Here is a 23,510-nt window from a genome sequence, read left to right on the forward strand (position 1 = left end):
TTGTTATAGCCATACCTTTGCTTTTATGGTAGATTTAAAAAAACAGAACAACACAAAACTCTCCTTTCTAGTCTTAAGTAGCACCAGACCTAATGTTTAACCGCAAAATGTATTAACTCAGAAAACAATAGTTCTTTTTCTGGGAATGTACGATCTCCCCCTCTCAGTGTTGCTTTCGTACAGTAAAACTTTATAGACCAGCAGTAAAGTAAGTAGCAGTGTGACAACCTGTTAGCTGGTTGGTGTGAGTTTTCCATGACTCAGTGCCCTCCAGCTTTTTGAAGTCTAAATCCTCCTCACAGTGATGTGTGATAATGGCCTCCGCGTTTCTGTGGGTGCTGTGGGGCTTGAGGCAAAGTATTGTGCACACCTAAAGTGAGAGGAAAAGTTGGAAAGGCAAAATCAGTCTACCGATCATCACCTGTTTTGCCAAACTATGCCTCATGCTGGTTCGGTTTTATTCCACATAGATTCCAGCACAGTGCCTCCTTTTAAATCCTTCACTTTGTAGTTTGTTTGGTTTAGAGGTTGTCTTTGTCTAAAAAGAATCAGCCCACTGACTGCCTCAGTAAATAAAATACTTCTCAAGAGGTTAAAAAGAAAACAAATGTGAACAAATCTATTTTTACACTGAACATAAAAGTACATAAATGCATGTTTTTGCAATTAGTTCTCATCAGAGGGGCTGGCAGCTGTCCTTTGTTGTCAGTGCTTTGATCAAAAGCCCTAACATTTCACTTCTGACCTTGGCAAATACTTCTAATAGTTATAATACTTTTAATGTAGTTCACTACATCTTAGTGTATGTAGTGAATACTAAAGGGCGAGACATGGATCACGGCTTTAGGGGGTTAGAGGCATTAGGGGTCCATCTTTGTTTTAGAGCTAAATGACACTTGTTGGGGAAACTTTTGTTAACCCTTTAGAGCCGATCGGAGCGGGAACGCTCTGTTATGCGTAACTATTTTTAAATCCCAGTAGCACTGCAACCACGTAAGCTAGCGCAAAAAATTTTTTTGCATATGAAACCGGAGGAGTTGTACTTACATCTGATGCCATCAGCTTGTCCTAGGTCACGGTTTCCTTCCACATAAAGCTTTGCAAAAACTGCATAAAAAGCACTTGCAGGAACAAAAACATAATATTCCAGAAACACGCTTTACCGATCTGATCAGCTGTTCAAAACACTTCCTACGTTGGAATAGACGTCAGCGCGAACTGTAGTCTTTTTTGCGATCAGGGCCTCAGGGCCTATACTGCTCTTTTTAAAAGTTATCTTTGACTTTATGACTTTCTGTGTCGTTTCTGGGATGCTTAGGACTCATATTGCACTGCTGGAAATAGTTTATTTTGATGCATATGCTGCTTTTTTGCAAATTTGCAGTATAATATTTATTTTCGTTTTTCCTGCAGTGTATAAAAATTGGTGTATTTCAAAAATAAAACTATGAAGACACTCAAAATAATTTTCCTGTGGTGGGAAACTATTTTGTGCAACTTTTTTGTATTTACAGTTTTGAGGGATAAGACTCTTAAATTTCTCTAACTACAAATATATGTCAAAAAATCAAAAACGATTTTCAATTTTTTTGTAGTTTATTGCACTTTTTTGCAATTTATGTAATTACTATGCACTTAATGAATACATATTATTAAAATCTGGGCTATAATGGTTGTATTGATGTATAGCAACTTGAAATGCTCCCAAAAATGGCTCCACAGCATGTAAAAATATAATATAAGCTCTGGCGGACTTGGTTCTATGGTAGGTCTTAAAGGGTTAAAGGCTAACAAGCTAAGGGGAACTTATTCTCTTATGCACTACAGCTCTGTGTGCTCTACTTTATCCCTCTCCCCTCTCACGTACACAAGGTGAAACTACTTGAGAAACTTGTAAGGACACATATGAGTCCAAAATGCATTAAATGCTGTGACACCGCACTGAAATTAAACAAGGACACACAAATTAGGTAAAAAATGGGGTGACCCAGAAGACAGTGGTGAAGGAAACTGATCACTGGATGGATTGCCATTATTGTCAGTGTGCCCTCAGAGGATATAACCTGTTACTCTTATCTCCTAACTTTTTCCTACAAGTTCCATGCTCACTCCCCGTTTTGTTCAGATGACAGAATGTTTGGGTCACCAAGATGTATCTAGAAGTTGTGAAAGGTTTCTATAGGTGCACCTGAGGAAGGGTAATTAACAGTTGCTTAAGGTCGTTGCTTTCAGCTGCTCTTGAATGAGTTGTTGGTTAGTTGTCATCTTCAGCTTGTGTGGAAAATGTGCAGGTCTCACAAGGAGTTTGAGAGACAGTTGTACATCACACTGACATCGATTAGTCCTTCTTCTATTGCCTTCACATAAAATATAAAAATATCTAGATAAATAAACCTTATATGGAAAGATATCAATGCATTTAAATAAAAAAAGACTGTGTGTATAGTGGGAAAGGGGCATTGTATACCCAGATGATTGCCAAGAAAAAGAACAGAACAGAAGTACAAAGGATGCCCAGTTTGTCATTAGTCACACTAACTTCACCACCTTGGCTCACCTACTTCTAGCGCCCTACTTCATGTACTCATGGGTAGGACCACATCATCCTTGAACTCAATCTTCAAGTTTCTAGATGTACCTTGCACAACATACTCAACACACACATGTTGACCAAAGGTTTCCACAGACTGTCACATCTCATCTCAGGAAGCATCAAAAGTGGCAATAAATGCCTATAAAAGTATTCAAAAGTGCCTTTTTGTAGTAATTTCTTGCTACTTTAGGTTTTATTTTATTTCATTTCACTTTTATTAAACAAGGAATTCTCTTGAGATTAAAATCTGTTGGTCAAGGTACAGCTGGCCAAGAAGGAACACCATTACAAAATTATGGATTATAAAATCCGTACACCGTGAATGCACATTCACAGACAAGGTAAAGTCATAGTACAAAATACAAAGTCCACTGTGCAACACATAGTGTTGCAGATGGAAATGACATGTTTTTGCAGCTGATTAAAAAATCTTGAAAGTCATAAACATTATAACTGCTAAATACAGGTTTTTGGCATTGTCATCATGATTCTGTTGGTCTGAAGCACAGCTTCACCTCACGTAGTTCCAGACTCTTGTTTCATGAAGAGTTATGTTACTACAGTACTTGTAAAACCTTGTCATCATTAATTATGTCCTTTGTTTGACAAGTTATTTTATCACATAATGTATTTGATCAACTGACACGGTGTACATGTTTTATGTACGATGTCTTTGATAGTCGAATAGTTTCTAACCCTTTGATGTTGATGCGTTACGAAGGGTTGATAAAAACATACAGCGAAACGAAATACTGTGGTTGTAATAAATGGCTGCAAGTGTAACAACAGCCTCAACGCTGTGCAATCAAAACTTTATTGCACTGTTAACCTAAGCTTGGATCGAACGTGACTCAAGTGTTTACTTTGTCACACCATGTTAAGTTGCCATTGAAATGAGAGCTGCAAGGCAAACACACTCTGTCAGCAACAGCACGGCTCAAATGTACTGTCAATATTTAAAAAATGTACTGGATAAACCTTTAGGTATCGCTATTGCAGAGCTGGAAACCACTGATATTCTTAACAGCTATTTATTGCTAAGGGTGGGTCCATGAGTTATGAATTCTCCATCATTTTTAAACAAGGTTTTGTTGTCTAGCTTCTAAAGATCAGGCAGGACCGTTTGGATTTAGCCGAGAATGCGATTGTAAAGACGAAATTGTTCTGATTCCTGACCAGAACTTTAAATTAAAGGACACAATACAGCTTTAGTTGCAATTGTGATGGACCTCTTTGCATCTCTCAGCAGTGCCTTTTTGAGTCACTTCCAGTTTAGTTTTGACCTGGTCAACTATATCTATTTAAAGACGCAAAACTCGCAATGTTTCTGTAGGTTAAGTTATGGAAAGACTTAAAGGTTGTTGAAGTTCCGTTTTTCTCTAGATGGCTCAGCTGCTCTGATTACTAAGATGTTTTCATGGTTAAAAATTTTCTTCAGACTGGGACAACCACCTCACTCATGTTTTTCATTTGATTTATATTTAACATTCAAGGAAATTCCCTGCAATAAGATTCATATTTTTCACAATTTTGTCATTGGCATGATGGTAAAATAATAAATAATGAAAAATACTGGGATCATACCTTTTGCTGCAGTTGAGCAGCTGTATTATATAGCAGTGAAATACCTGAGGTGTTACATATTTACTTTTCGATGTAACTGATACTGACCTATGTTTTATTTTGGGTTTTTTTTGTTTTTGTTTTTTCTCCTCCCCTGCAGTCTGTGGACCCAACATTGATATTGGCAATGACATCACTGAATTCAGGCGTCTGGAGAACTGCACAGTGGTGGAGGGCTACTTGCAGATCCTCCTCATTGGTGACAAAAACAACAACATCAACAACCAGGAAGTCTTCCGCTCCCTCAGCTTCCCCAAGCTGACCATGATCACAGACTACCTGCTGCTATTCCGGGTATCCGGCCTGGACAGTCTGAGCACGCTCTTTCCCAACCTCACTGTCATTCATGGTCGTAACCTCTTCTACAACTACGCCCTGGTGATTTTTGAGATGACCAGCCTGAAGGACATCGGCCTGTACAACCTGAGGAACATCACCCGTGGAGCCATCCGTATTGAGAAAAACCCTGAGCTCTGTTACCTGGACTCCATCGACTGGTCCCTCATCATGGATGCAGAATTCAACAATTACATTGCTGGAAACAAGCAGTCGAAGGAGTGCAGTGATGTTTGCCCAGGTATCATGGAGAACAACCCCCAGTGCAGCAAGACCATGTTCAACAACAATTATAACTACCGTTGCTGGAACTCCAATCATTGCCAAAAAGGTAAGGAAAGTGTTACAGACAAAAACTTATCAGGGATTTAAAATGTAAATATCATCCGGGCAGCCTTTGGTCTGATTAGTGTAGATTTGAATTTACCAACCTGTCTGTTTAACTGCTTTATTGTATTTTGACGCAAGGAAGGAGGAAAGCTGGGAGGATGTTTTTATGCAAGATTAACTTGTCTGCAGATCTTTGCATTACAATTTCCCAGATGTTTATCTGCAGAGCTCAACAGTGGCATCATTTTTGGCTCAGCCCATGGTTTTGTTGTGTAAGGTTTAGGAACTACTAGTCTGTCTAATGCTAATGTATACTTGCTTGTTTAGAAAAATATGTTTTAAATGTTTCCAAAAAGAAACAGTAGCTCACATATCGCAGTCAGATGTTTTGTATGGTCCAGTAGTTCTCACCTGCCTTAAAAAATGAAAACACTAGGTGAAGGAGTAAATGTTACAGAGCTTAATTAAACCGCTCCGGTTACGATGAGTGCGAAGGCGGCCTTTAATTTTGTGTTTATGACTGCAGCGTTTTAGATGACTTGTTTTGCTGGTGCTTTTCAGACGATGTGTTTTGGCTGTGTGCGTGTGTGTCTGTCTGTCTGAATTCTTTCCCTGGTGACTGGCGCCTTGCTGCAGACTCAGCATGTTGATGTTTTCTGCCTTGTGACATAGAACTGTCGCTGGGCTCGCTTGGACTATAAGCACGCCTGTATACATGCGCGCGCACACACGGTAATGATCATCAAATGCATTCGCAGCACATACAGAGATATAGACACATAAACAGGTAAATTACATATGCAGATATCTCTGACAAGCACATCTACGCATGGCCTGCTTCGTGAGTTGTTGGATTGACAGCGTGTGGGCATGATGGGAAAGAAATCAGAAGGTGAACTGAGCTGGAGGAGGATGTGTCGGATGGATGGATGTGGATGGAGGAGGTGTTAGGTGGATGAGAATAATGCTTACTGTTTGTCATTCCTCTTGAGAAATGGACAGTCTTTGTCTAGAGACTTTTCCTTTTCTTGCATTAGACACAAGGAGAAAGTACAAGATAATTTTATCATTCAGTACTTTATGAACGATGACCTAGAAAATTTACCACAAGCAATCTGTCTAAAGTTGTGTCTTGCAGGAAGGCCATGTGCCGCCCCACCTGCTGCTTCATGAAGTCAGCAACTTTTTTGTCTTAGTATACCAGTTGCACAGTCAGCGAGGAGATCAAGTGTCGCGCTGTACAGAAACAATAAGGTTTCTTCCGATAAAAGGCCATCTTTCTGTCTTCACTCGGAGATAGTAATATTGTTTTTCAAGGGGCAGAGGAAAATGAAGGACAGTAGATTAGGTTCACTGATGAACAATGGCACTGGGTAATATTTTATACATCAAGTCTGCGCACATTCAACAATGCCATGTTTGTTTTGTTGCATCAATAAGTCCAGTGCTTTAAACTGCAGCGGTAGTCTTTGTTCTGGTCAGGCACATGAACCAGTTCTCCAACCTCTCTAGTTGAAGGAGCTATCGTCACCAGCTGCAGCGCACATTTCTCCAGCCACTAAAGGAGGGACACTCTGGAGCTGCCTGCACATAATGCTCACTGTCGCTGCCCAACGGCACATGCCTAAAGTGACATTTCAACTGCTGGCAGGCACTTTGTGGTCTCTTCAGCTTGTCTTACACCACTTAAGTTTAGTAACCTGGTACATGTGGTGTCTTTAGGTGATATATCAATGGAGGACAAAGAGATTCACAGATAACTAAGAGGGAGACCCTGCAAGAGCTGGAAAAGATCAGACAAATAATAATAACAATAATAATAATAGTAATAATTCTTTATTTAAAAGGGACCGTACAGTTTAACATAGTCAAAGTATAAAACATGAAACTGATGTACTGCACAAAAGTTTATGGCTATTGCTAATTTCCAACCATTGTCCCTTGTTGGGCTGCCTTTATGGAAAATGTTGTCCAAATTTAGATCTGCGATATGACATTTTGCTATTATATTATATGGTATAGGGCTGTGCGATATGACCAAAATTTCATATCCCGATATAAGGCATCTATCGTCCCGATAATGATATAAATCACAAAAATTTAACATTTTCTGTAAATTCTGTGAATCTCGGGCAGCTCGACTTGCGTGAAGTGTTTCCAGCTGGGCGTCGTGTACCTGGAGTCGAGTTTTTTAACGCTGTATGAAACCATACATTTTTAGACTTAAGTTTTAACGGCCGCTGTTTTCTTTGTAAGTATTTATTAGGGAAAAGTCTGTTGTAACGTTTGAGTCTAAGGTTTATTTTTTAGCACCTGACGGCTCTTTTTTTGCTTCTCATCCGTAAATAATCTGCTCTTTCACGTGATTCAGTTTATTTTGAAAAGTCTCAACAGGATGACTTACTGTCTGGAGATATGGGGTAATGCATATAAAACGAACACTCTTCCTATTTTCAAGTTACAAAAAAAAGCTATAAGAATTATAAACCAATCAAACTATATAGAACCAACTAACATTTTGTTTATTAATCTGAATACCCTGAAATTTTATGATTTAGCTGAATATAAAATGGCACAGATAATGTATAAAGCACAAAATAACTTGCTTTGCCCCAGTACTCAGAAGCTGTTCAAAGTCAGAGAGAGTCAATATGACTTAAGGGGAACAGATTTCTTTAAAAAAAAACAAGATAAGGACAAATATAAAGCAGAGATGTGTTTCTGTTAGAGGAGTTAACCTGTGGAATAGTTATGACAGTGATTTAAAAAGGTGTAGTTCATTTTCCTTGTTTAAAAACATGTTTAAAAATAGAGTAATAGAAAAATATATAAATCAAGAATGAAAAGAGCAAAAAGGAGAAAAAAAATAACCTCTTGATTCTTTTGCTTTGATGTAGTTACTTATCTAAGGTGGAAAGTTTTTTTTTTTCTTTGTTTTTTTTTTGTTTGTTTGTTTGTTTGTTTGGTTTTTGCTTTGTTTTATTATTTTCTTCAAGCCCTGTGTACAGGAGCTGCATACAAAAAGATATTTTGTGAAAAGGGTTGGCGTAATAAACAAATGCTTCAGCCAATACCTTTTGATTAGCCTTGTCTCATGCTTTCTTTCTTTATGGTAGATTTTTGTTCTGTTTTCACTGTTTTGTTTTTTTTTTGTTTTTTTTTTTTTCACTGTTTTCACTGAGATTTGAATTTGAATGCTAATCAATAAAATCAAATCAAAATCAAATCAAAAATCAAATCAAAATCAAAAAAGGATCTTGCGCTTTATTGTGAAAGGTTTATGTGGTAAATAAACAAGCGGACACACTAACGACAACGCATAAAAACAGGCGCTTGTCCGTCCGTAGTGTGGTTATATTAAATATACGAGAAAGAGAGAACTTTAAGAAATTAATATAGCCACTACAGTGACCATCGAAACGATGAAAAAATATTGCCGTAAACAGTTTATTTTGCGACACCACAAAACAAACGATGGCGTAAAATGAAACGATAGATGTTTTTATATCGTCATCCGATATATATCATTATATCGAACAGCCCTATTATAGTAATGTGATTACTATCTTGTCTTTGGATGTATCTATTAAGACACTCTGGGACCAGCCTATTTATACACTTGAAGACTAATTTAACAAAACACAAATGATTGAAACTCTTAAAACTAAGTAAATTATATTTCATTAAAAGTTGTGATGCATAAAGTAATTAAAGTAGGAGTGGGTATCATCACTGATTTCTAGAATCAATTTGATTCAAAAGGTCCAGATTAGATTCGATACACGATTCGATTAGATTCAGTTTTGACTCAGACAGTTAGAAATATTATAATTCTGATCATTTATCAGTACTGACAGTTGTGAGACCTAATCAGAGGTGTAAGCATCATAGCAGATGCCTTTGTGCCAAAGTAACTGAGGATAAAACACAGAAAAACATGAAGGAGATTTTCCTGGCCTGGCTTTATATAGTAGATAACCTTAAAAATATTTTGCAGTAGAACAAAAACAGAAGAAAACAAAGAATCAACACATGAACATTACATGATGGTGCTGAAGTGAAGCAGAACAAAGTTACAGAGGTTTTATTAGAGACGCAGCTAAGCATTTTGCAATTTGGCGTAATTTTTAAAAAAGTTTAAATTTCTTTGGTATTGAACAGCAGAAATTAGGCTTTCTTGTTGGAAGTCATTTAAAAAAAGAGAAGAAAAGAAAAGAAAACAGCGGCCGACAGTGCTGTTAACAACGGTACACTGGTGGTTAATAAGTAAGCAAATAATATAGAAAACGGAGATTTGAGATGGGAAACTGTTCTTGAAATACACTGAGAGAAAAAGAGAGACAGAGCTGTGCAGGAATTGTGATTTTTATTGCGGTGGAAGCAAAGCAGCAAAAGTAAGAGGGAATTCATGACGATGTTTATGTGAAGCGTAGTTTTGATCTTCTTTTGGTGCTGGTTCAGTCAGTTTTGGTTGGAGAGTGACAAAACCTGCAGCTTCAGAATCTGTGAGCTGTTGGCTTTCAGCACCGGCAGCGTGCCTGTGTACGTGCCGTTGGGTGAGAATGCCGACAGCTCACAGATTCTGATGCGTCGGGTCCGCGCTTTGTGTTTACGTCTTTTTGCGGAATCCGTCTGGGATTCAGGTCTGGGGAACGGATGGGCCAGTCCATAGCATCAATGCCTTCGTCTTGCAGGAACTGCTGACACACCCCAGTCACATGAGGTATAGCATTGTCTTGCATTAGGAGGAACCCAGGGCCAACTGCACCAGCATAAGGGGTCTGAGGATCTCATCTCGGTCAGTCAGGCTGCCTCTGGCGAGCACATGGAGGGCTGTGCAACCCCTCAAAGGAATGCCACCCAACACCATTACGGACCCACTGCCAAACCGATTATGCTGGAGGTTGTTGCAGGCAGCAGAACGTTCTCCACGGTGTCTCCAGACTCTGTCACGTCTGTCATATGTGCTCAGTTTGAACCTGCTTTCATTTGTGAAGAGCGCAGGGCGCCAGTGGCGAAGTTGCCAATCTTGGCGTTCTCTGGCAAATGCCAAACGTCCTGCATGGTGTTGGGCTGTAAGCACAGCCCCCCACCTGTGGACGTCGGGCCCTCAGGCCACTCTCATGGAGTCTGTTTCTGACCGTTTGAGCAGACACATGCACATTTTTGGCCTGTTGGTGGTCATTTGAGAAGGCTCTGGCAGTGCTGCTCCTGTTCCTCTTTGCACAAAGGTGGAGGTAGCAGTACTGCTGCTGGGTTGTTGCCCTCCTACAGTCTCCTCCACATCTCCTGATGCACTGGCCTGTCTCCTGGTAGCGCCTCCATGCTCTGGACACTACGCTGACAGACACGGCAAACCTTCTTGCCACAGCTCGCATTGATGTGCCATCCTGGATCAGCTGCACTACTACTTGTGTGGGTTGTAGACTCCGTCTCATGCTACCACTAGAGTGAAATCACCGCCAGCATTTAAAAGTGAACAAAACATCAGCCAGAAAGCATAGGTACTGAGAAGTGGTCTGTGGTCACCACCTGCAGAACCACTCTTTTATTGGGGATGTCTTGCTAATTGCCTATAATTTCCACCTGTTGTCTGTTCCATTTGCACAACAGCATGTTAAATTGATTGTCAATCAGTGTTGCTTCCTAAGTGGACAGTTTGATTTCACAGAAGTGTGATTGACTTGGAGTTACATTGTGTTAAGTGTTCCCTTTATTTTTTTGAGCAGTTTGGTTTTGTGAGGTTTAACCTGAGAGTCTGGTGTCTCGATTTTATATTTAAAAATTGATTCAGGATTTTAATGAATCGATGTCGCTTTGTTCAAGCTAAAATCGATTTTAATCGGAAAATCGATTATCGAAACCCACCCCTAAATTAAAGCATTCAAAGTAAAATGCTGCACAAGTGTGACATTAACATAAAAGGACTTAAAGTGCTTTGAATGGTCAGTAAGACTTAAAAATGCGAGTACATTTCATTACATTTTGCGCAACCATTATTAACAATAACAGTGGCGTAGGAGTGCCGTGATCATTCATGGGTGCACAATAAAAGTTAAAATCTGTTGAAAAATAAACTTAGGTGGCTGTTACTAGACCTCAGCTGTAAAGTAAGTGCGTGTGTGCGTGTGCGCGCTGTATCTACAGCAAATGTATCTGCATATTTTTTTTAAATTAATAATTTAATCCTAAATGCCTCAGTACTTAATTTACCAGTGCCACTGCGAAAGTTGCTTCCACTGCTACTTCAGCTGCTAAACCATCTGCTGCTACAACCAGTACTATTACTTCTGCTTCTCCCACAAAGACTACAAGTTCTGCTGCTAAAACCACTGTTAACACTACTGTAAGAAGTGCTAGTACTCGGGGCCACATTCCTCTTGTTTGCAGCTGTATGAGGTCAGAGCAGAACACACAGACACAGACAGACAGAGACCTCTGCTCTGCTATACTGTTGGCTAACTGGTGCCAGCACATTTAACGTGGTGTCTGGGTGAAAAGTCTGTTGTTTTCCAATTACCGGTAATTTCACCACTCATGTTCCAAAGCATCTAAGTTGCTGTTTACCCCCAGCAACAATATTTCAGAACCTGACTAACTGGACACTTTTAGTCATGACTTGTGTATTTTTGTTCAGCTGGCATCTTCGTGCCTTTTTGTTAACTAGACTAAAGATAGGGTGGCGAATGACCCTGCAAAGATGCGTAAGTAGTCTACCAGAGGCTCCAGAGGGAGTGTGTCAGCCAGGGCAAATGGGCCATCAGTTGCTGCCGCCGCTGCCTTAAAACAGAATTGATCTCAGACAACATGAGCACTGCTGCTCTCACTGCAGAGACTGCGTGTTGTGCTATTTATTAGGCACTTTATTGGAAAAGTCTGCTGGTAGTAAAGCTAGGCTTCATTAAGTGAGGAAGGCCAATGGCTGGAGTAGTTGAGCAGGCTGACCAAGCATGTTGTCTGGCCACTCCACTACCTGCAGCTCAGAGGCTTTACGTGCAATCCTGTGTGTTAATAGTATGTAGCAATAAATAGAGCAAAACTTGGTTCTGTTTATGCAATTGTAGCAGCAAACATTGCGGCCACACAGGATCATACTTCATCATCATGATTTGTCTCCTGTGATAACGCCCTGTATCAAGCTTCAGTAATCTTATCTGGAAGCTATTGTTTAAATATGTGTCTGGCTCACAAGCCTGTTGTGCCAGCACTTTGTATTCAAAGGCATTTTATTTCCAGACACAGTCATTCATGGGATCAATATATGACGAGAGAGAAGAGTGCCAACCCTGTTTTCAGAGAGTTTATATAAAGGACGTGCCTTTAGACTGAACTCATTCATAAAACTGTTACAGCGAAAAGAAGGTTCAAAGCCTGCTTTCTTCTCTGGGAAAGTTTGGTGGGGGGGGTGGGGGGGGTGGGGGGGGGGCTGCATTCTCCTGTGTTTACTTCCTCATTTGTTTTTTGGAATCTGGTTTGGGTGTTTTTGTCTCCTTCATAACTCATGGGCTGCTTCTAAAGAAGAGCCATGTCCGAGCATGCTGGGAAGCAAACACGTTGTTTCAGTCGCGCTCTCAAGCACACGAATCCACACACTCTCTCACACATCGAACAGCATGGGGGATGTTTTCCGGTGCTTTGTACGGTCTGAGGAGATGAAAGCACATCATTAAAGTACAAAGTAGGACTTCTGGGATTTACTGGAAGGAATTTTTGTCTTTTGTTAACCCCTGGCTGAGGGGATTACACATTAAACTAGAAGGATTGTCTTTAGCGGTGCTGCTCATTCAGTTGTTAACTTAGTTTACAGTACCTGGCGTGTCAGTATTGGAGCGTTTATATTTATAGTCCTTAAGCTAGCATGCCCTCCTGATGAGGCAGTGTGCATTGTGCGTTAGTATTATTAGTATATATACAAAAGGAATGTGCTTATGTGCACATCAAGATAAAAATCAAGGATCGAAGCAATTTTCCAAACCTGTTTGTAGAGTTTGAAAGTTTCTGTCTTTGGTGAGCTATAGCGGTAGACTCAAAAATGCAGTGGCATAGACTATTTGACACAATTTCACAGACATTTTGAGAAGACTTTTTTTGACTTCTTACCATGAATGGGGAAAATAAATGATTGTGGGCTAGTAAAACCTAGAATTTGTATCACTATATTTTTTAACATTCTGCTGTTTTTATATGGGATCATCAAAATCAATATTTGCGCAAGTGATTCTTTATATAATTTTGCAGGCCCATTGCTGTATTATCAGCAATTAACTGCAATTACAAATTGCATGTTATTTGCCTATTTACCCTATTCAATCGCAGACAAATATGAGACTGATAGCAGACTGTGTTGGGTCTGCGCTTCCACAGGCCCCGCTGGTTTAGAGACTTATTCCCGTTAATGAAACAAGACGAACAGCAATTGATCGATTTTACTTGCTAGCAAGGGAGGCTGGTCGGAACCAGGCTCTTGGAGCTGAACGCTCCTCACCTGTTTCCTAGCTAACTTCAAATAAACAGCCTTCCTTGCAGCCTTTTTATTGAATACAGTTACAGTTTACACAGGCACCACCCATTGTAACACCCCCTGTGGTGTGTCAGGCCCTTGTAAATGTGTGTGTGTGTGTGTGTGTGTGTGTGTGTGTGTGGGTGCACGTGAGTGTGTGTGTTTGTGTTTGGGGGTGCATTTGTGTGACCCCCTGTTCACCAAAGGGTAATAAAGGCAGGAAGTTTACTAAACAAGAAAACAGAACCTTCACCTAGGATGCCTATAATAAAACACTATAGCGTCCCCCACCATTCAACAGGCTGGGGAGGGGGTCAGAAACAAAGGAATGTCTTTGATCATACAGTTTGAACCAAGACTTAAAAATTTAAGTAACACAATGACAGCATTTAACAATTTGACTCTAACAGACTGACTGCTTTATTTGGCAACATTTATTGTTTTTAAGACGTATATAAGCTGAATAAAGGTTAGAAATCGGAATGTGTTGCAATAACTGACATGTAACAAAATGTTCAAAAGTGCGATAATATTGTATCATAAGTGAAGAATTTTGATAATATTGTATGGTTGACTACACATGCTCTCATGTAATGTTTTCCAAAATATTACGTTACTGTAATTGTTCTATATTTTTTAGTATTTCATTCTAGGGCTGTTTGATATAACGATATATATCGGATGACAATATGAAAACGTCTATCGTTTCATATTATGATATCGTTTGTTTCATCGTGTCACAAAATAAACTGTTTACGGCAATATTTTTTTTCATTTTTTGATAGTCACTGTAGTGGCTATATGAAATTCTTTTTTTCTTATATTTAAAAAATAACCACACTACGGACGGAAAGCAGCTGTTTTTACACCTTGTCATTAGCTACAATGACTGTAAACCTAGCGTGCGGCTCTGCATCCGTTTGTTTATTTTCTAAACCTTTCACAATAAAGCTGAAGAGCCTGTTGAAATTTTTCAAAATAAACTGAAATAATGACAAACAGAAAGACCAGTCAAAACAAATCAAGTACCTTATTTCTAAACGAGGTGCTACCTCTGTAGCATGGACATGGTTTGGTTATGAAAAGTCTGGCACGGACCAGAAAACTGTACCATGCAAATTATGCAGGAAACCGGTCCCCACCTCACACTCAAACACGGCAAACCTCTTCTATCTCCTACGCAAGAATCACATGAAAGAGTGTGGAGAGAGTTTACGGATGAGAAGCAAAAAAGAGCAGTCAGGTGCACAAAATAAACCTTAGACTCGTTAGAACAGGCTTTTCCCCGCAGCATGCAGTGTAATAAATACTCACAAAGAAAATGGCAGCTGTTACAACTTATGCCTAAAAATGGATAGTTTCATGCATTGGTCAAAACACTTGACTCCAGCTACACGACGCCCAGCTGAAAACACTTCATGCAAGTCGAGTTGCCTGAGATTCAAAGAAAATGTAAAATTTTTGCTATATTTATCATTGTCGGGACGATAAATGTCTTATATCAGGATATGAGATTTTGGTCATATCGCACAGCCCTATTTCATTTATCTCTGAAGGGAAGACAGAAAACAAAGCTGTACTGCTAATAATAATTAATGTAGGCAAAGGATAGAAAGAGTAGAGAGCTCTACAACTCTGGAGGAGATATGAACATTACATTATTTCTTATTGCACAAAAGGGTAAGAACTTGATAGTAAAATGCCCCAGAAAACAACCTGCTGCGACTGTAACAGTATATCAGCTCTTTGGCATGTTGTCTCTGTAGAGATGCTTGGAATCTTGTTTATACACAATCTATAATGCTAACGCAAAGTTAGCATCAAAGACCTCAGCTAAAACTGAAGGTGCTAACAGCATTGGCAATTAAATTAAAGTTTATATTAACAATGTGACTGTCCATATCAGGCTATATTGTGTCGTAATGAAGAAGCAGTGGAGTAAATCAGTAACTTAAGGCATTATTTTTATTGATCAGTGTTCCCAACACTGACCATCATTATCAATAAATGAGTGAAAATGGGAAGGGTATTTATTTTTGCTGCAGTGTAACTGTGTTTGAGAAGAGGTAGTAAATCTGTTTCTCTGCAATGTTGTGGAGGAGAGACTCGTGAGCCATTTTCACATCAGTTTAAAAAAATTACAAAATAAGCTTGTTCATTCCATGTGTCTATTTTCTATCTCACCGGTAGCAGTAGTTGTTTGAGCCACACAGTTTGCATTATGGTAGGACAACAGAGCTAACTTAACAGAGTGCATTCTTAGCCCCCTAATGCAGTTGTTTTCAGTTGCTGGCAAATTTACAGGCATTGGTCCTGGCACTGTACCCACCAAATATTTAAAACAAACTACAGATTGCAAAATGCAGATTCTGAGCACCCGTCTGTAGTATCAGTGAAACTGTGCATGTTAGCTGGCATGTAGGAAACACACTATCAGCTGTCTAGCAGGAAAACGCACTTCCACTGTGTGAAAGAGCTAAAGAGAGTCCAACAGTGTGTGAGTCACTGAATCGGTGGACTCGGTCCCAGCCTCTCCTTCCCTCTCCTGTTTTCTGGTTGCTTTTGGATGTCGTAGATCCAGTGTTTATTTGCCCAGTGCTTCTCTAGTGCTAAATGTGAGGCCATTTTTAAACACAGATTTCCTTAATGTGAACTAGCCTTTTTCAGTTTTTACCTCAGACATTTTGGAGTGTTCCAGTAGTACGTTGTCCCCGTTGAACTCTGCCAGTATGATTTGTGTGGATTCTATTAAAGTCTTGATTTTATTTTTTTAATTTAATTATTTGAGACATATACCTTAATTAGTTTGTTGCAGTGTTTGCAGAAGTCCACGTTTCTTTCATGATATGATGATTTCATTGCTTCATGATACTTCTTTCTTCCTCCCTTTTCTGACAGTTCTTTTCACATGCAACAATATACCTGGTTCAGTTATCAGCATGGCTACAGCAACTCAATCTGTGTCACTTTGAGAGCACATCTGCTTTAAATGTGCGCTTTTCACTCCAGAGACAGGAGAATGATCTATTTTGACTCTTAAATTGCGAATGAAAGTTACGAAAGGAAATATATTTACCCTTTTTTCTTTTTTTTTTTAATTCACACCTTACCTTAATTGGGTTAAATTGGTCTTGTTTTGTTCTGAACATTTTTGTAGGAACATTTTTTATGTTCACTTAAAGAGACATTTTGATTTTTAACTTTCTGTTTAATTTTGTGTTTGTTGTTTGGTCGAGTGTGTATGACAGATAAAAACTGGAATGGCCTGTAAACACGGTTATAGTGGGGGAAAAGAAGCAGTTTCTCTTTGTTTCCCTGTGTTTTTTGTTTGTTTGTCTTTTAAATTTAAATAAAACGTTTTTGTTTTTTGTTTTTTTCGCTATTATTTTGACTGCGTTGACTTCTTCTCTTAGCGTCAACCAACATTATTAGCAAATTAATCACAGGCAAATAAATAAATAACTAAATTGCTCTTGTAAAAACGATTGGTTGAAGGCTCAGCCTATCGCCCAATGTCGATATAGTCATCAAATCACCCAGCCTCAGTGGAGGAGGTTTTAAACCAGTTCCTGCACTGCAGAAATGATCATGGTTGGATTTATGTATTTATGAAAATGTAGACAATCCATGGCATGCTCATTGGCAAACAATTTGTCAGAAGTTGCTAGCCAGTGAACACAAATCAGATCCACCCAAGATGCTGACTGCCAAAACTCTCACCTAGAGGCTGCATAACAAGACTTTACTAACTGATCAATAACAACATCTATCTTTTAGACATTGTATGAATTTAGCAAGTCTTTGCTCTATATTCCAAAAGGCACCATCGGCACAACACACTTCTCAGTTCAGTTGGCCCATGTGTCAAAGTGGCCACCCCCTGACTTTAAGCATTAATAATATCCAAATTCACACAATGCTGGTTTTTATACATGGCTGTAAATACCTTTTCCTGCAATCAGGTCGGACTCTTTAACGTGGGAAACTATGGGCACAAGTGGCTGCTCCAGGAGCTACAGTTTTTGGCACTTTCACCTGAGCCTTTTTTTTTTTTTTTTCCAGCACCAAAGGTTGCTGCTTGCTTCGAAACCACACACATATATGACAGCAAAGCCTCTAGTATACAGCAGTAACAAAATGCATGCTGACAAACAGAATAGTGGTAACATATTGTAGTAAACACATTATGTAAGATAATGGAAGTTACTGTGGTATTTTTGACTGACTGTAAATAAAAGTCAGAGATACATGGGTCGACAGAGAGGTCATCTTATCCAGTCTGACTTGTGTGACCCAGTGCTAGTGCTTAAGGCTTAAGGAAGCCCAGTGACTATAAGTTCCTGCTGAAGTCTGCCTAATCTCTGCTATGATTAGCTCCATGCCATCATGCACAAAGTACAGACATCCACTCTCTCACTTTATACTAAGCTGGAGATGGATGAAGAAGCCCTGGGACCATGTGGTTGCTTGCTTGTGGTTAAATCCCTGAAAGTGAATGAGAGATCTTCTTCTTACTTTTCACCATACTATGAGACGTACCAGTGCTACTGGCTGAATTTCAATCAGCTTGCGATTTTGGGAAATCACCTTGACTTTCATCAAAACACCTCCTACATTACCTTCTTTGGGTCATTTGTGGGTGTGTCCTCACATTCATAAAAGAGCTTTTGATTGTCAGTGAATACCCACTCCCATTGAAGAGCTGAGCATTTCTGTCAGCATGCAAAGCTGGATACATTTAACACACAATAGACTCTGAAAGTGCTGCACACATCTTGGACTCTTGATTAGATCTTTTGGCTTAGACCTGTGATGGCATGCTGAGATGTGTTACTTCCACCAGAAATTCTAATCTAAGTTTATCACAGTATTTTCTCAGTCATTGAAAACCAGTGAAACAGAGTGATTTTGAGTCTTGCTCTGTTTTGCAACTGCAAAAGCAAAAAACCCTTGTTGGACCAAAATGCCTCAATTATAGAGCTTTATAAGGCAGGTAAATGGGTAGTAAATAAATATAATTTAGAAGGTATATAGGAAAATGTGGTAGTCAGGGCTTGTGCAAGGGTTTCAGAACTTAAGGTGCTCTTTGGCTTCTGGGAGACACTAAATTTTATTATTATTGGTTATTTTTTTTAATCTGTTTACTTTTATATTTTTACTTTGAATTTTCTCCGACATCATATTTCAGATTTGGTGATTTAAAAGACCAAAAAAAGTAATAAACAAAAAAAGAAAAACCCTGCAAAAAGTATAAAAAAAACAACCTTTTACTGAAGGTTAACTCTATCATAGGTCATGTTACTGTCTTCTCATTCAGGAAGGTGCTTGTGTGGGTAACCTGTGTGGGACATAGATTCTTGTTTGGTTAAGTGAGCAGCTCTCCATTGCTTCTTCTCCACCCTCATGGTACTATTGGGGGTTGCTAGTCTGGAGCCAGTTCTGCCTTGATTTGAAAACCAGCCCGCATTTCATCAGGCTTGAGAAATGATTATTATGTAGTGTTGTTAGCAGAGGTTTGGGTAATTTCTGTTGGGGGAAAAAATAGTGTACGGAATCTGTGGGCTGCATCTGCCGATCATTGAATTTCCTGCAGTAGCATCACAGCCACACATATCAGCGGTCCAGGGGTGTTGACTACCCATTCCTTTTACTTCTCTGGCACAAAAGGGAATAAGTAGATAATAACAATTTTTAAAAAAAAAAAATAGCCATCGACCAAACTATTGTTTTAGACACTTATATTTGTCCCAGTTCATCAACCATAAAGTGTCTGTGCTGGCCCATGGTTTAACATGTATATTTATATGTAGTAATCCCAAGCAGAAGTAAAGCTTGCCCTCCTCTACTGTTTCATCACTGCAAGCTTGGTCCGGACAGCAATGGCTGGTTGCGAGCTATGGGGCAGCTTAGAGTAAAGTCACTAAGCTTAAAACTAGATATCTCCCTACCACAGTTGGGAGCCACGTATCTGGAAAGGTAACCCTGGGGCTTTGTCTAGACCCTTCTTGCTGAATTTGAGCATCTGTCATATACCAGACACTGACACTGATTGTTGATTGGCAGGTCATTCTTGTGGCCAGCCTACCTTTCAATTTCGATCAGATCACCTGTTGTTTTCCATTTTGTCAGCACATAGCAATCTCATAGTTGTCTCATATTCATTGTGATATGCTCCCTATTTATATGTATTTATATTTACTACTTTCTATGTTGTAAACACATACTGAAGACATATAATATATGAAGCAAGGTATGTAGAATAGCAAAGAAAAAAATTGATAAATAGTCTCTGAATATGTCTTGTTTTTTGTATTCCTCAAAGCAGCCACCCTTTGCTTTGTTGACAGCACTGCAAACCCTTGGCCTTCTCTCAATAAGTTTATGATGTAGTCACCCGAAATAGTTTTCACTTCACGGGTGTCCCTTGTCAGGGTTCATATGTGGAATTTTTTGCCTTCTTCATGGGCTCAAATCATCAGTTGTGCTGTGCAGAGGTCAGGTTGGTACACAGCTGACAGCCCTATTTGACAACTGTTAGAATTCAAATTATGGCAAGAACCAATAAGTTAAGAAAAGAGAAATGACAGTCCATCATTACTTTAAGAACTGAAGGTCAATCAGCTGGAAAAATTGCTAAAACTTTGAATGTGTCTCGAAATGCAGTCGCAAAAACCATCAGGCCTCTACAATGAAACTGGCTCACATGAGGACCACCCCAAGAAAAGAAGACCAAGAGTCACCTCTCCTGCTGAAGATAAATGTATCTGAGTCACCAGCCTCAGAAATCACAAGTTAACAGCATCTCAGATTAGACCCCAGATAAATGCCACACAGAATTCCAGTAGCAGACACATCTCTACATCAACTGTTCAGAGGAGACTGTGCGAATCAGGCCTTGATGGCCTATAAAGCAACAAGCAGAAGAGATTTGTTTGGGCCAAGAAACCCAAGGTATGGACATCAGAACATTGGAAATCTGCGCTTTGGTCTGATGAGTTCAAATTTGAGCTCTTTGGTTTCACCTGCTGTCTCTTTATGTGACGCAGAAAAGGTGAATAGATGGTCTCTACATACATGGTTTCCACTGTGAAGCATGGAGGAGGATGTGTGATGGTGTCAGGGTGCTTTGCTGGTGACACTGTTGGGGATTTATTCAAAATTGAAGGCACACTGAACCAGCATGTCTACCACAACATCCTGCAGTGACATGCCATCCCATCCGCTTCTTTTTCAACACGACAATGACCCCAAACACACCTCCAGGCTGTGTAAGGGCATTTACCAAGAAGGTAGCGTGATGAAGTGCTGCGCCAGATGGCCTGGCCTCCACAGTCATCTGACCCAACAGATGTTTTCGGATGAGATGGACCGAGGAGTGAACGCACAAGGGTTAACAAGTGCTCAACATCTCTGGGAACTCCTTCAAGACTGTTGGAAAACCATTTCAGGTGACTACCTCATGAGGCTGATCAAGAGAATGCCAAGAGTGTGCAAAGCTGTAATAAAAGCAAAGGGTGGCTATTTTGAAGAATGTAAAATATAAAACATGTTTTGAGTTATGTAAATAATCATGAAAATAAAGAAAGACCATTAAATTAGAGAGCCAGTACTACTAAGGTTATTCTGTCCAGCAATAGCAGTAAGAGGAGGAAAAAAGCAGTAACTGATCACCAAAACAAAAATGATGCACGACTACTTATGCACCCCTTACCCTGACCCAGAACCCGGAGGCTGTCAGGGCTGGTAATTATAGGGGCTGCTTTGTAAACCAGGCACATCCATGACTGCTTTTAGTGAACGGACACACCCATCCCTGGAATTCCTGGAAGAGAACATTGCTGGTTTGGCTGTGTTTTAGTGCCTACTGTAATTATGTGGCCTTTAATTGTGTTCTGTTAACACCGTTAGCTTTGGATGAGCGGTGTGACCAGGGTCTCAGGTCTTGTTCGTGAATTCAAAGCTGGCAAAGAACACTCGTGGGGAAAAAAAATATAAACAATCTGTATGGTGACACTCGTGACGTGACTTGAAGCTCCTTCCTAATGCATTTTTGTATGACAGGCAAGAGGCCGGTGACCAGGTCTTATCCAGTCTAGCAAGGTATCAGTTTAAAGTAAAAAGAGCAATCAATGGAAGAGTATTAATATTAAACCACATGCCATCGTTTCTCTGATCTCATTAGGTGTGCTTATCGGAGAAAGCTTGGCAAAAAAAGCATTCTGGTTGTGATGAAACCTTTCAGCCTGTTTTAAGGCTGTCAGAGAATTGCTGTTGGTCCTTAGCACAGCCAAACAGACCAGGATGCCACAAGGTGAATGGGAATCTTATACTCAGCCTCCTTCATCCTTTCCATCAAATTCCAGGGATATTTCTGTCTTCCCTCGCCAAACACACAAACCCATAAACACAAAGAATCAGGAATGTGGACAACTCCTTCTGATGCTCTGTGTGTGGGGAGGGCATGCGCGCCTGGTGGTTCTTGCCAGCAGAATTAGGAATTAAGAAACTTTTCAGATTTTGAATCTCTTCTGACATGTTTGTGCATCCACTCATTAAATGGAAGTTTTTGAACTCCGCAAATTTACTATTTAGGAGGTTTGAGAAATTACTGACCTCTGTAATCATTTTAAGTGGGGGAACTTGCACAATCGGTGGCTGACTAAATACTTTTTTGCCCCACTGTATGTTGATCTTTTGAACTGAAGGGCACGTAGAGTTTGAATGTGTACAGCAGTCTGGCACATATGAATATCACTGCCAAGCTTGTGAGTAGAGTGAGATAAAGTTAATTCAGTGGCACAACATTTGTTTCTTGTATAGCATTAGATTATGGACACTCTTACACTGTTTTTGTAATTTAATATTTTTTAACCTTGTTGCTTATCAACACTTGTCACCGCCTTGGGTGACTCAACATGCGACTCCACCCTTATGCAAAGTAAACCGACTTGCTGTGCAGCTAACACCTGAACTGTATGCAGTATCGTTTGTTGTCGCAGCTTAACCGGATAAGTGGTGTATTTTTGTGCAAGCAGCCTGCAATTTAACAATTCAAACATTAATAGTAAAATTTAAAATGGCACATGCAGATACTTTTTTTTCCAGTCATTTTGTTTTAAAATTGTACTGCCTGTCCTGTTTTAAAGGCTTTTAGCTTTTCATAACACACTTTTGAGAATTTAGGCATGACCTGCATTGATGTGATATTTTATCAGGTTTTCAGTCAGTTCTGAAATATCAGCCCTCCTCACCACTTGACTAACTGACATAACATAACTATTTATTTGTTGATTTCTTCACATATTTTATAACACTTTTCAGTGAGATCATTTGAGTTATTATTTTGTTATTCTATGTCCTTAGTGTTTTATCTTCAGTATTTACAGTGAAATTTTGAGTTAATCTTTAGTTGTTGCATAATGGGTACAAACCCTTATTCTCTTCCCTTTTCACACAGTGAGTAGTTTCTTGAAAGGTTGGCATGTAAACTATGTGCTAAGGTCAAATCTTCTGAGGCTAAGGTTTCAGCAGGCTTGTTTGACCTAGACATAACTCCCAGAAGTGGCAGACTCCTAATGTGTCAGTTGTTACTTCTGTAAAACTATTTTTTCCTCTGCATCTGTAATCTGCAATATCCATCCTAATCTGAATTTATCGTGAAACTCCAGGTACCAAGAAACTAATGTGATAGATCCTCTGTTATTGTGTGCCCTTTGGGGGACCAAAGGAGATTGGCTTTGTGCTTCTCAGGTCAGTCAACAGAGGGATGCCAGGAATTCCTTTTGTCTGTACTTGTCTTGTACTTATTTATTTAACCTTGTGACTCTTGTTGAAAAAAGTTAACGGTTGGCTCTGTTTAGACTACCTTTAACTGACTATTTTTCTGATGTTATTTAGTAATTGCAAGGAATGTCATTATCATTTGTTCTGCCAGCAGCCATTGTTTACGGGTTATTGTGTTGCTATGTCTTGATAGAACTTGATAATCTTAAAATTAAAAAATTATATTAAAGACATTATTTAAATGCTGCTTATGTGCCAATCCTCGAATGAGAATGGTGTGTTACACCAAAAAGCAGTATTTCCTGTGGGAAAAAAACTTCAGTTCAGCAGGTTAGTCAGGTATAT

The 23,510-nt window shown here is 39.4% G+C and overlaps 1 protein-coding gene across 1 annotated transcript in view; it reads left to right on the forward strand.

Annotated features, from left to right (window-relative positions):
• LOC147338620 (insulin-like growth factor 1 receptor) overlaps nt 1–23,510 on the forward strand; it is a 62,480-nt gene that overhangs the window by 6,166 nt on the left and 32,804 nt on the right. Inside the window, exon 2 of the mRNA XM_086312849.1 lies at nt 4,317–4,883. Within this exon, the coding sequence (XP_086168975.1) occupies nt 4,317–4,883 (567 nt within the window). The remainder of the gene's footprint in view (nt 1–4,316; nt 4,884–23,510) is intronic.

The sequence above is a fragment of the Aulonocara sp. 'chitande type north' Nkhata Bay genome, linkage group LG1 (assembly GCF_057382095.1).
Source record: "Aulonocara sp. 'chitande type north' Nkhata Bay isolate Kocher_YH1m ecotype deep benthic linkage group LG1, A_spYH_male_GT1.1, whole genome shotgun sequence".
Classification (NCBI taxonomy): Eukaryota; Metazoa; Chordata; class Actinopteri; order Cichliformes; family Cichlidae; genus Aulonocara; species Aulonocara sp. 'chitande type north' Nkhata Bay.